General features: G+C 55.6%; 1 protein-coding gene across 1 annotated transcript; it reads right to left on the reverse strand.

The window, feature by feature from the left end:
- Positions 1-4,262: 4,262 nt before the first annotated feature.
- Positions 4,263-12,814, reverse strand: CA7 (carbonic anhydrase 7). The gene is made up of 7 exons (XM_055411113.1): positions 12,775-12,814; positions 10,027-10,224; positions 6,786-6,904; positions 5,736-5,831; positions 5,570-5,632; positions 4,888-5,043; positions 4,263-4,385 (listed from the first exon to the last, which is right to left on the reverse strand). Exons 1-7 carry the CDS (start codon positions 12,812-12,814, stop codon positions 4,263-4,265), a joined length of 795 nt encoding a protein of 264 aa, XP_055267088.1.
- Between the last annotated feature and the right edge of the window lie 277 nt (positions 12,815-13,091).

Raw genomic sequence — 13,091 nt, forward strand, 5'->3', positions numbered from 1 at the left:
CCTGGAGAATCCCAGGGACAGGGGAGCCTGGTGGGCTGCCGTCTATGGGGTCGCACAGAGTCAGACACGACTGAAGCGACTTAGCAGCAGCAGCAGCAGCAGTGCTTTCTTAATTTCTTTTTCTGACAGTTCACTGTTAGTGTATAGAAATGCAACTGATTTCTGTATATTAATTTTGTATCCTGCAGCCTTACCAAATTTATTGATGAGTTCTAGTAGTTTTTTGGTGATGTCTTTAGGATTTTCTAAGTCAAGTATCATGTCATCGGCTATAGTGATAGGTTTTTTTCTTCCTTTCCAGATTTGGATTCCTTTTATTTCTATTTCTTTTCTGATTGCTGTACCTTGGGGTTTTTTTACTTTTAAAAATAGAGCTACTAGAAAATTCTTACTTACATATGAAACTCACATTCTATCATTTCCATTTTACAGAGGCGGACACAAGCATCAAAGGACTTGAGTGACGGGTGGTGCAAAGCCCAAGTGTGGAAGTCAGTGAATCTGCTTTAGGATTTGTGAGCAGAGAAGACTCCAAAGGATGCATTCCCCAGGCCCTTTGGCTGTGAGACAAATACTAGAACCCTCCATGTTCAAAGAGTCACATTCCCCTCTTCCTTGGAATCTTAACCAACCAGCAGTATATTTTGCCTTTGAGGGTGGGCTTGGAGTTGAAGCTGTGACCCATGGACACAGGAGGTCCCCCAAGATGCCTAACCTGAGCAGATACCATTGACTGACCTCCCTCTCCAGTTCCAACTACAGCGGGCCGGCCTCTGCCCTGCCCCAGGCCCCGTCGGCTGGAACCTCAGTGTGGCCCTCCCAAACATCAACCCTGTCAGCCACTCTGTCAGGTTGTCTTGCACCCTCTACCTCAGACCCGCCTCTGTCCCTGTTCCCAAATGTCGCTCAGGCCGCAGACCACTTTCCCCACAGTTAAGCGCCCTGGCTAGCCGTCGTTCCTGGCCGGTCCTTAGCGGGACCCCCTCCCTGGCCCCTGAGGCAACAGATGTAGAGAATGACTTTGGGTTTGGGAGCAAATTCTTGGCAGTCTGGGTCTTGACAGCCACCCCACCTCCTGAGATGGGGTGAAGCCAAGAGAAGGGAGATGCTCTGGAGCCCAGGAGGTGCTTCGGAGGGAAGGTTGTGCCCCATAGCCTGGGCACAGGCTTGGCATGCTGTGGCCACTTGCCTGGGCCCTGCAGTCCAGATCTCTTAGAGGGTCACCCTGGCTCCCCTGGGAAAGCGTCTCTGGGGTCTTGGGAGTAAGCAGAGCCCGTCTTGTCTTGGGTACCCTAAATGTGCCTGGCAGTGCCTCCAGGAGGCAATCTTACTTCGGATGAGGATTCAGGACCCAGTCTTGTGTCCCTTGAGGTCAGGTGTGCTGGAGGCATTTGGGATCCAGCTGGCGCATCCCATTTGGATGTAATAGGGTCAAAGCTTGCACAGTAATTTTAGCAGAAGGAGGCCACTTTTGGTTTTTAAAATAGTTTTAAATTTAAAAAATGAATTAAGTGGAAGGATGAAAGGCGTGAGAAATCTTGGCAGCCTTGGGATAATTATTTTAAAACCAGCTCCCATTTCTCAAGTCCTCCGCAGTGCCAGGCCTGTGGTGCCGCCATCCCTGGGAGGCCGGCCAAGATCTCTGGCAGGGCCGGTGGAATCAGGCCTATTGTACCGCCTCCAGGTGGCCACCGCTATGTGCATCCCTCCCTCCCTCGGGCTCAGCTGCTCTGGCAAAGAGCAGGAAGGTTATCGGACAAATCCAGCCTCAAATTCTGCTCGGCCACGTGCCTATTTAACCTCCCCCAGCCTCATCTTTCTCATCTGTAACAGGAGGGTAATGACAGCTCTTGGGTTATAGGGAGAGAGTCAGACACCTGCCCCAGGCCCCTTACCTGCCTTTAGAGGCCCATTACTAGCGTTGCTTTCCCCAAGCTGAGCAAACGCTGTCCTCCAGACACCATCCTTGTAGCCATCACCAACGTGGAGGGAGAAAACGGTCCCTAGGTGAAGCCAGGAGTGCCTGCAGGAGTAAAACTGTCTGACCCTGTGCAGAAGCAGCCCTTGGCGAGGGACCCTGTGCCTCCTGTGCCCCGACACACTGGGGAGAGGTATGCCCTGAGCATGAGAGTGGAAAGGGGGATTGTCAACAGAGCAAACCTCTCCCTCCCCTGCCTCCCTGGGCTTGAAGCTAGAGGTCTGAGGCCCAATTCCGCCCTCTCCTCATGGCCTCAGCCAAATCCTGGAAGTGTCCCATGACCTTGGAGTGCCCTCCTGGTATAGTGACCATGAAAAGCTGTGGCCAAAGTGAGTAGACATGGATGCACCCCCGGCCCCACCAGGACCTGCAGGTTGGCCTCCTTCCCGAGGATGTTCAGGCACATCCTGAACATACCTCCTTCCCAGGCGTGCCCTGGTCCATCCCTCCAAAAACCTTGACCCTGCATTCCCTCAGCTCTCCTTTCATAACCTCAGGCGTATGTTTGCTGTCCCAGTTTGACCCCCCCTGCTCCTCAGTGCCCCCACTGTCCACCATCCTCCCTGCTCTGGCTCATCTGGGGTGCAGCGATAGCTGGGTTTCCATACCTTCTGGACTTGGACTGGGACTACGGTGAGTCCAGCAAGGCACTGCAGGTGCACATTTAAGGAGACACACACTCTCAATGTCATTCAGATGCAGGGTTGGGACCTCAGGGTGCATGCCTCTTTAAATTTTGCACCCTGAGAGATCACTTCTCTCACCCCAGCCCCACCCTGCCTCAGACTCCTCAGACCCTCCACCCGTTCCCCGACCTTTCCAAACACTCTCATTAGGTGTCTCAGACCTAATGAGCAGGCTTCCCTGCTCAGCAGCATCTCTCCAGGGTTGTGCACTGGTTCTGGGCTGGATCTCTCACTGAGTACCCTCTCCCTCCTGCCCCTCGGCCTCACCTACCACCTTGAATGAAGATGCTCCAAACCTCCCTCCATCCTCTACCTCTCTTCTTGGCTCAGACCCCAACACCCCACTCCTTCCTAGGGCTCCTCTCCAGGGCCCCACAAATGTTGTGTGTCCCTCCTGGTCCCCTCTTGTCCAGGCTTTCCTGTCACCTCTCTCTACCCAGGGACATACTCTGCACTCCCCCCACCCTCCTCCCTCATAGATAGCTCAATGCTATCTAAATCTCTCTCACTCAGCCCCCTGCTCCCAGCCTCCACCACCCTGTATTCTTTCTCTTGGCCACTGGCCACCATCCCCCCTTGCTGCCACTCCCCCTCTGCACATCTGGCCTCACCCTCCCTTTACTCCAGATCCTTCCTGACTCCACTAGCCTTGGAGAGAGTCCCAGGCCCTCCCCCAGGGCTCCAGCCCCACTGGTGCTTCGCCACTCCACAGACACCCTGGGCTCTCACCTGGGAGCTGGCACCGCTGCTCTTTCTGCTCAAACACACTGTTCCTATCTCTCTGCCTTGGAACACTGGTTGGAATTTAATTCCTTCACCAGATGAAGATATCACAGTCTGAGCTCAGTGCCCATGGCCCTCTCAACATCCTGTGCTTGACTCATCACCATGGCCTCTCCGATGTCCAGAACAATACTTGATAGAACACAGGCACTCAACAGATATTTGTTGCATGAATGATTGAATTTATTAATCAGTGCATGGAGGGATGTCATGTAGGTGGCTTTGGTGGCTGGGTAGGGATGAAGGGAGATACTACATAAGCTGTAGCCAGTGCCTGCCTATGGCAGCAGGTGGCTGGAGGGAGAAGGCCACGTCACCCGCAGCAGGCTGAGTCCCAGTTTTAATGGCCTGGCAGTGAGGTGCGTGCATGGCGGAGGCCCGCAGAAGAGGTAATGCTGAGAGGGCAGCTCTGCCCACTCTTCTAATTATTGCTTGAGTCTTTCCGGGAGTGCCAGCTGCTTGCCCCAGAGAGTTTGGTCTCATCCTTCACAGTGTGAGCTTGGGGTAGGGCTGCTGCCACTGCCAGTGGGGAAGACAAGAGGAGGTTTCCAGGGGCCTTTGGGTCTTGGAGAGCAGAGGCAGCCTCAGGCTTGGACCACACTCGGCTCAGGCCCCTTCCTGTCCCCAGGGCTGCTGAAAGGTGTCCCCTGGCTTGAGGGTCCCATCAAGAAGCCTCCAGCGTGACCAAGGAGCAAGCCAACTGAAGGAGGGTCCACAGCAACCCCAGGCAGGGAGCCTCGGATGGTTTGGTGTCTGCTGACATGGAAGCCCTTGGGAAGATGGTGCCCTGGTGACTGGCTGGGCAGGTAGGCAGCTCAGGCCCGGAAGGAGGCCTTGACCACACGGCCCTTCAGTGGCTGTGGCGGCCGGAAGTTGTTCACCATGTGGATCCTCTCATCCTCCTCTGAGGTGAAAAGCAGGCTCCGGAATTTCTCCATCTTAAGGCAGAAGAGATACTCAGGGAAGAATGGGGAAGCTGTGGTCCCCTCTGACCCCAGACACATCATCTGTCATTAGCTGCCAAGTCAGTTCTGCCCCTCTCTCCTCCTGTCCCTAGGGCTTGTCCCTACTTCTCCCCACTCATTTCGTGTTTGGGACCCCCACACTCAGTGACTTATTCACTAAAGAGCCTCTGAACCTCGGTCCTGCTCTGTGCAGTTCCAGTTCCAATCTTCGCTCTAGCTGAGAATCGTCCGCAAATGCAGCATTCAGATTCTAGCATGCTAGGGGCGGTCCCAGGATCCAGGGATCTCTCCTTCCAGCCTGTGTCCAGGTCCTAATGACCAACAACCAAGCTGACCCCCACCCAAGAATCTGAACATTTATTAGCAAAAATGGGAACCTTGACGGTGGGACCGCAGGCTGTGGGCTGCTATGGTCATGCTGCCCAGGTGTGCCTGAGTGCCGCGTCTCTCCATCTGCTCCTCTGGGAGGACTCACCTGCCTCTCAGAGATACGGATGGGCTCCCGGAGCACAATCCAGGTGACGCTTTCGCTCAGCGGTGGTGTTGTCAGGGACCCGGGGTAGGTCCAATAGTGCCGGCTGGCAGGCAGGAGGCACTTGGGGTTGAAGCAGCTGAACTGGGCCTTGGTGCCCTGGGCCAGGGTGGGGGACCCAGGAATCAGCATAGACCTCCCACCAGGATGACAGCAGCACCCTCCCAGCCCATTTCTGTCAATAGGATTCAGGCTTATATGGTCCACTGATGCAAACTGTGGGCAAATGTCTGTGATCCCAGAGGCCATCTCCCAGCCTGGCTGGCCCTCTCCACCCATCCTTTTGCATTAGAAAGCTGTGATTCCTAAAGCTCTCAGGGCACCATGTTCTCTCCTTTGCCCTTGACAAACCTTAGTGGTGCTGCCTTGTCGAAGGACCATTAATGTGATAAGCATCTTATGAATCCTGTACCCAACCAGACGGCACTCTGGGCACGCAGTGGGGCCATGGACCCTGATGATGAGGAGTCAGTCGCAGAGCCCCACAGCTGTGGACTTGCACCCTTCACCTCTGTAAGGGTCTGCTGCAGGATGGAGGAGTAGGAGGGCCCACTCCAAGGTCTAGCCTGGTCCTCCCTCCCCTCCCAAGCTGCTCTGGATCAAGGGCACCTACCCCTGGTCTCACCTTAAACCGAACCATGTAGAGAGCATCTGTCAGACGGTTCATGCTGGGGTGCTCGTCCCCCGTCTGTCAGAGAGAAGGCAGCGTGAAGCCAAAATTCACTGTGTTCTGGGACTAGGGGTGGCATCAGGCCTCCCATGGCCCTCTGGGCCCCAGGTAACCCCCTCACCTCCAGGAAGACACCAACCACAGCCAGGCCATCGGGCGCCGAGGCCGCCTCCCCAAAGGTGCTGTACTTCTTGGCGTTCCAATGAACCAGGTGCAGCTACAGGGCAACAACAGGCCAGGCCAGTGCTTAGTGCCTCCCAGGGTCCATGAGAGTTCAGGGTTAGGCTTCCCTCACTCCCACAGGATTTCTGCCCGCCCCACATGGCTTCTCTGGGAGCCATGGGTCAAAGATAGCATTTACCCTGTTCTAGGTCTCACCCTTTCCTGAGCCCCAAGGGACCAAAGAGCTCAGGCCCTGCCCTCCATGAACTGTGAAATAGATAATGACCATCTAACGTGACACCTCCCTGAGGAAGTGGATCCTGCAGCTGAGGCCAAAGAATCAGAAGAGGGTTACCCAATGGAACTCTTGGGGCAAGGTATTTCAGGCAGAAAGAACAGCATAGGTAAATGCCTAGAGGTACGAAAGAGCCAAGTTTCCCAGGTGGCTCAGTGGTAAAGAATCCCCCTGCCAATGCAGGATACACAGGAGATGTGGGTTCGACCCCTGGGTCCAGATCCCCTGGAGAAGGAAATGGCAACCCACTCCAGTATTCTTGCCTGGAGAATCCCATGGACAGAGGAGCCTGCTGGGCTACAGTTGATGGGCTTGCAAAAGAGTAGGACAAGACTGAGCCACTAAACAATAAGAGCAGCATGAAAGAGCCAGTTGTGGGCAGGGATTCATTACATGCAGGTCAGTATGAGAAAAGGTCAAGGTGAGATGAGGCCAGGCAAAGCCAGGTCACGCAGACCCTTGAATGCCAGGCTTAATCCTTGAAGGGTTGTTGCAAGGCTGTGATGGGACTGAATTTGCCCTTCAGAAAATTCCTTCTGGACACACAGATCAGCACAACAGTGGGCCAACTTCAGGTGGAAGACCCTGTGCTGAGGGTGGGTGGAGGTCCCCTAGGGGACTTCATTCCCTCCAGTGCCCCACACTGGGCACCTAGCAAACCCCTGACTCCCCAGTACTCCACTCCTTCCCCCATCAGGCAGAGGAGGGTCTTACCTCGCTGGGGAATGACTTGCCATCCACCGTGTGCTCCGAGCCCACACCGTGCTTCTTGCCCCAGTGGAAATGAAACTGCTTAAGCCGGTAGGGCCCATCCAGGGGGCCCCCAGACACCACTGCAGGGAGAAGGGGGACCTGTAGCAATAGCTGTGAGATAGTCCACACTGCCCGAAGGCAGCAGTACTAGCATTGGGGCAGTGCCCAGGAGGGGGATAAATTTTTCATTTGGAACATTCCTGGGGCTAAGTGGACTTGTATCGGTCCCCACGCAGTTCCCTATGCCCTTGACTGGGCCAGGGCAGAAATCCTGGAGGCCTATAGGTGGCAGAGGAGTCTGGTACTGACAGGGTACATCCTTTCATCAGGCTGTCCTCCCCACTCCTGCCCACTTTCCAGTGGAGGCTGGGACGTTGCCTCTCAGACCCCCTTTGCCACTAATGGTAGATGTCCCATGCCTGCAGCCCTGACTCAGAGCTGGGTCAGAAGGATTCTCTTCTTTAGTCTTCATGGTAACTCAGGACAGAACCTATTATTATTCCTATTGTATAAAGGAGGAACCGAGAGACAGAGAGGGCAAGGTCTTTGCCCAAGGTCACACACAGCAAGGCACTAAGCTAAGATATAAGCCCACATCTACTTCATGTAAGTCCAGAGCCCAAGGCCCTAATCACCAGGCTGTGTTGCCTGCCCAGAACCTGGTGGCCCCCCAGGACCTGATGTCCAGAGGCCAGCTCCCGAGGGTCCCCACTCCAAGGGTCAGGCCCCTGTCTTGACCAGAGTCCCGCCCTCATGGCCTCTTTGGCAGGGCCAGTTTATGCAGGTTTTGTGACTTTCCTACTATGATACCCAGTGAGCACAGGCCACACACAAGGCCTCCTGGGACTGATTGAATTTCTAGCTGAAATAGATCTAGCAGTGGAGGGAGCCCCCACCAGGGCTGAATGTGAGCTCCTGGATCAGGTGACGGCCCTGGGCTCAGAGTTCCACTAGGCCCCTCCAGGATGGGTGACCAGGACAGGACCCTGACCCCCGTGGGCCCCTCGAGGAGGAAGATAATGGGACAGCCCAGAGGCCCCATCTCGCTGTCCTGCCTCACCTGAGCAGCAGGTCTGTCCATGGCAATGCTGGGTGGTTAACTGAGCCTGAAGGTGGTGGCTCTGGGTTGAGGCCCAGTGAGGATGCCTCCATACTGGGGAGGGCCTACAGACTGAGATTCTGATGTGCACTGTGGAGGCTCACTCTTCCGAGCATGCCCCACCTGGGACTCCACAGTGTAACCTCTTAGAGAGTGACCTCCCTCCCTAACCCTTGAGCTTGGCTTCCTCAGCCTGCTGTCTGTGTCCTGACCACAGAACACACTGCCACTCACGGTGTACTTACTGTGTGTTCAGGCACTCTTCAGACTTGATGTCTGAAGGCCCCCACAGTGGCCTAGAGGGGGACACATTGTTACCCCCCTGGCCAGATGTGGCACAGAGGCTTGGAAAGGTAGGTCTCTTGCCCAAGGTCACACATCTGGGAAGTGGCAGAGCCCCAAATCTCACTCCTAAGCCTACTTTCTTTCTACTGGGCCCCTAACCCCTCAGGCCTGGGCATTCTATTAAGGGAGGGAACCCCAGCCACGCCAGAAAGTGAGCCCCTGGATCCATAGTCCAGAGGAATGCTCCCTTGGGCATTCTCTACCAAGTAGCTACCAAGTAGCTCTTCAGTGAGCTACTTATGTCTGAATTGAGCCCTCAGTGCCCTCTGAAGGTTATTTGGAAGGTCCAGTCACTTGAAAACTACTCCTTCATAAACTGTGATCTTAGGTGCTTCCCTGGTGGCTCAGCGGTAAACAATCTGCCAATGCAGGAGATGCAGATTCGATCCCTGAGTTGGGAAGATTCCCTGGAGAAAGAAATGGCAACCCACTCCAGTCAATGGCACCCCACTCCAGTACTCTTGCCTGGAAAATCCCATGGACGGGGGAGCCTGGTGGGCTGCAGTCCATGGGGTCGTGAAGAGTCGGACACGACTGAGCGACTTCACTTTCACTTTCCAGTATTCTTGCCTGGGAAATCCCAAAGGACAGAGGAGCCAGGCGGGCTACATTCCACAGGGTCGCCAAGAGTTGGACATGACTGAGTGACTAAATAACAACAATGTCATCAAGAGCCCCATGTCCCTCCCCAAAGCTCTGGGTGAGAACCTTTTACTTAGAATTCAGTACCAGGAATGCTATGTCTCTCTTCTGAGGATCTGCTGGATTTCCTCCCTTCTGTGGCAAGAATTATAACTGATCCTCTTTCCCTTTTTTCCTAGCCTACCAGAGAACTCGGGACTAAGCAAATAAGATCATTCCTATTTGGCTATCCTCCTCTTGTCTGCCTTTTGATTCTCTATTTAAAACTTGAGTTCCCCTGAGTACTTTCATTGCATGTATGGGGGGCAGGGGTAGGAGACAGAGGGGCAGAGTACCAGTCACGTCCTCATGTAAGAAACTTTAGCAGGTTCCCTCCTTGTCCCACTTGACCCCTCACAGGCCTGGTCATAAGGACGAAAATCCCTATACTAAGGAGCACTCCCAAGCCTTCTGTCTAGGAATTTATGGAGGAACCCTCTAATCCCAGGGCAAAGAGACCCTGGAATGAGCTGCCACAAGTTCCCACTGGGCTCTCTTTGGTCCACGATGGTTGGGATTTGAGGCTGTAGGTAGGCTGGAGACTTTGGAGTAGGACCAGGCAGGTTCTGGCCCTCCCCAGCTTACTAAGTTTCTGCTAGCCCATCTTAGAGGCAGGTTCTTGAGAGGAATAAACCAACTGCCTATGACCTTAACAAGGGGCCCGGCACGCAGAACATTTTAGCTCCATTCTCTTTCTGCTGGGCTTAACCAGATCACACACAGAGGAGGGCTTGGCCTTAGGCCACACAGCAGGTCAGAGATGGGGCAGGGAGTGGAAACAAGCCCTACCTCAAGCACTAAATGAAAGAGAAGAAAGAGAATTAGTAATTCTTGTGCATCTACTACATGCCAGCACTACAGACATCACTTCAGGTTTTTCATTTTCCTTTCTGTGACCCCAAGGAGGGAAACAGGGTCTTAATGCCCCCATTTTATGCATCAGGAGACTGAGACTTCACAGCTGGTGAAAAGTGGAGCCTTCCTTTCCCAGCATAGCGTTCTGCCCTTCTTGAGCCTGCCCCAATCAGGTTAGGATCCCAGGGAGAAGAGTGCCAGGGGCCGGCAGAGGCCACTTACCAGTTCGGTCATCGCTGTCATTGAAGTCCACTTGGACAGAGTGGCCATTGTTGGCGATGCTGAGGGATGTGCAGGACTCATAGGAAATATCCAGTGGCTTCAGGCTGGGCGAGTATACAGCTTGGCTAGATACAATATTGATTGGTGATTGGCGGTCTCCCTGGGCAATGGGATACAGCTTGTGCCAGTGTGAGGGGCCTGCAGATGGCAGGGAGAGGGCAATGACTCAGGCCAGCCCGGATCTCAGGGCTGCAGACGAGGGCATCTATGGGGGATGGTCTCCGTGCTATATCCTTTCAGAGGTCAGCCTCTGCTATGGAGTTGCATGGTCTGGAGCATCACTCCCAGCTCTGCCACTTCCTCTCTTAGCCTCCATTTTCTTGTTTGTGAAATGGCCTCCCCAAAGCTCTCTACCCATAGCTGATAGGAGATTCAGAGAGCTAATGTGTGGAAGGGAGCACACAAAAGCTATAGGCTCAGGGGCAATTTGGGGTAGCGTGTCCTCCCTGACACCCAGCATGTGTTTAGAGAGGTCCCCAGGGCCCCGAGGTCTCTGACCCTACCCTATCAGGTGTCTGGCCTCTTTGTGCATCTGACCAAGTTCCAGTCGGTATTCATAATAATGACAACAAAAGCTCACATCAACTTCACTTTGGCTCTATGACATGCATTTGCTTCTCATAATAGCCTTGTCAAGTAGAGACAAGTGTGATTCCCATTTCACAGATGAGGGCACTGAGGGTCACTTGTGCACATGTGCAGGCACACTTGGGTCCAGTAGCAAACACACAGTGTGTGCATGCCTTGCCCCCAGCTGCCCTCCTTGGGCATGTGCAGGTCCAGGGAGATTTTCATGTGCATACACATATATGCACAGTGACCTTAGCCCACCGCATCCAGAACGGGCAGGCCCAGTAACACACGTGTACAAATGTGCAGCCCTCCCAAGTATCTCTGACACACACATACGCACCCTTACACATAGATACCCCCTGATGCAAACCCAGGTCTGCACTAAGAGACTACAGCAAAACACATGCTCGTGCACACACATGCACACCTGTGTGCACACCCACGAGCACCCACCACCTGCCTCCCAGAGATTCCATCTGCAGCCGAGAGGCTCGGCATCTCCCTGGGGAACATCCTGAGATGCAGCCTATTTTTAGAGCCTCTGCCGGCTGGTGCTTCTCCCCGTTTTTGGCTTCTTAAGTTTTCCTGAGAAAACAGCAGCAGGTGCCGACAGAGCTGTGTCCCCAGCGGATGACTCAGAAGTGTGGCCCAGACCCACTGTGGGTTATTTTTGAAGTCCTGTGAGCATGCCGCATGCCGGCACCTCCATCCTCTGTCCTTCCTGCCCTCACTGTCCCTAGGCTGGGTGACCCAGGACTGGGTGAGGCATAGCAGTTTCAGGGAGGCCAGCTACGGGGCAGACCTGATGCGATACTGGACATTCAGTGCTGGTGGTCAGTAGTAGCAAGAAGGCTAGAGTCAGGGGACTTTGACTCTGGGGGAGGCATCCAGAAGCTGGCTGGGAGCAGGAGCTGGGGGTCGGGGGAGAGAATCTTCTAGGAGGGTCCTGTCAACCTGCCCCTTCTCTGCCTCTCTCTGCATCTCTGTGAATTTCTGTTGCCTTTTTCTGAAAATCTCTTTCTAGCTTTCACATGTCCAAACGTCTTTCACATGTCCTCCCTTCAAAATATGCTCCTGTGTGCTTGGGACCTCAGAGCTGGGGCAAAGATCCCACAGAACCTCCCTAACTCTCTGGCCCAATTGTAACCTCCAGACTCCCAGACTTAGTACCCAGGACCCCCATCCACCCCTCACAGAGTGCCTGCCTCTCTGCAGATAAGTAGGGATGAGGGTGTTCCTCCCACCAGCACTCCCCTTCTCCCCACCCCCACCTGCCTTGCCTGGGTTTCCTCTGGATCTTGGTTCCTCGGGGAAAGCTAAGAACCCTTATCCCACAACCCCAGCCCAGCTTGGTAAGAAATAGCCTCATAGGAATTGCCCTGCCGCAGACCCACATTCAAGCAGTCTGGCTCTCACCGTCTGCCTCTTCTCCCTTCCTCTGCATCTTAAGGAAACTGAGGCAGGATCGAGGAGCTATTCTCCGGGTCAGACCAGGAGGCTGATGTGGGCCACCGGCTCCCTTATCTCACACCGGGACGTGCTCAGACACCCTGCCAGAGGCAGACACGCAGACACATCCGTGCGCCCTTAGACGCTCCCTTCCTTCACATACCTGCAGACTCGAAAGCTTGGACACTTCGACGGGTAAACTCTGCCGGCGACACGGCGCCCTTGCCCACGCGGAGCCCAGCTCCCGGGAGGTCACTGCACACCAGCCGTGCGCGCTCCCCTCACATTAACCGCGCAGCGCGCTGCGTCCGGCCCGCCCCCAGCTGCCCTGGGCTACCTCCACCCGCTGCGCACTCCAGAGGGGGGTGAGTGAGTGTCCGGCCCAGGTCCCCGCGAGCTGGGTCGTCAGGGCTGCGCGGAGGAGGAGGCAGGACGCGCTTGGCCGCGGGCGGCTCGCTGGCTGCGGGGCCGGCCGGAGAGCAGCGCGCACTTTGCGCCAGGTGCGGGGGAGCCGGGGTCGGACCCAGCGGGTGGGCCGGGCTCTGGGGGCTGGATGGGAGAAGGGTCCCCGTCTCGCCTGGAGGATACGGGACTTGCAGGTCCCGCTGGGTGGGAGGGCCAGGGGCGAGTCCCAGTGGATAGGGGCCGGCTGGGGTCTGTGCCTACCGTCGTTCTGGCCGTAGCCCCAGCCGTGGTGGCCGGTCATGCCGCTGCCGTCACCTGCCGGCTCGGCTCAGTTCTGCTCTCTCGGGCTGCGGCTCCGGCCCCGCTCGCTGCTGCGGAGCAGCCTCTTAAAGCGGCGGCAGGCGGGAGGAGCGGTTCCCAGGGGACCCGCCCCCCCCACCCCCCAGCAGGGCAAGAGAGGCCGGCCCTGCCTCGCCCTGCCCTCTCCCACCCACCCCGCAAGCCAGTTGAACCCTGAGTTGAGATGCGGGCTGTGTGGGGGGTGTCAAAGGGACCTAAACCCCACCCCACCCTGGCCC

This window comes from Moschus berezovskii, chromosome 22 (assembly GCF_049115385.1).
Source record: "Moschus berezovskii isolate FMDL1 chromosome 22, NW_MosBer_1.0, whole genome shotgun sequence".
Taxonomy (NCBI): Eukaryota; Metazoa; Chordata; class Mammalia; order Artiodactyla; family Moschidae; genus Moschus; species Moschus berezovskii.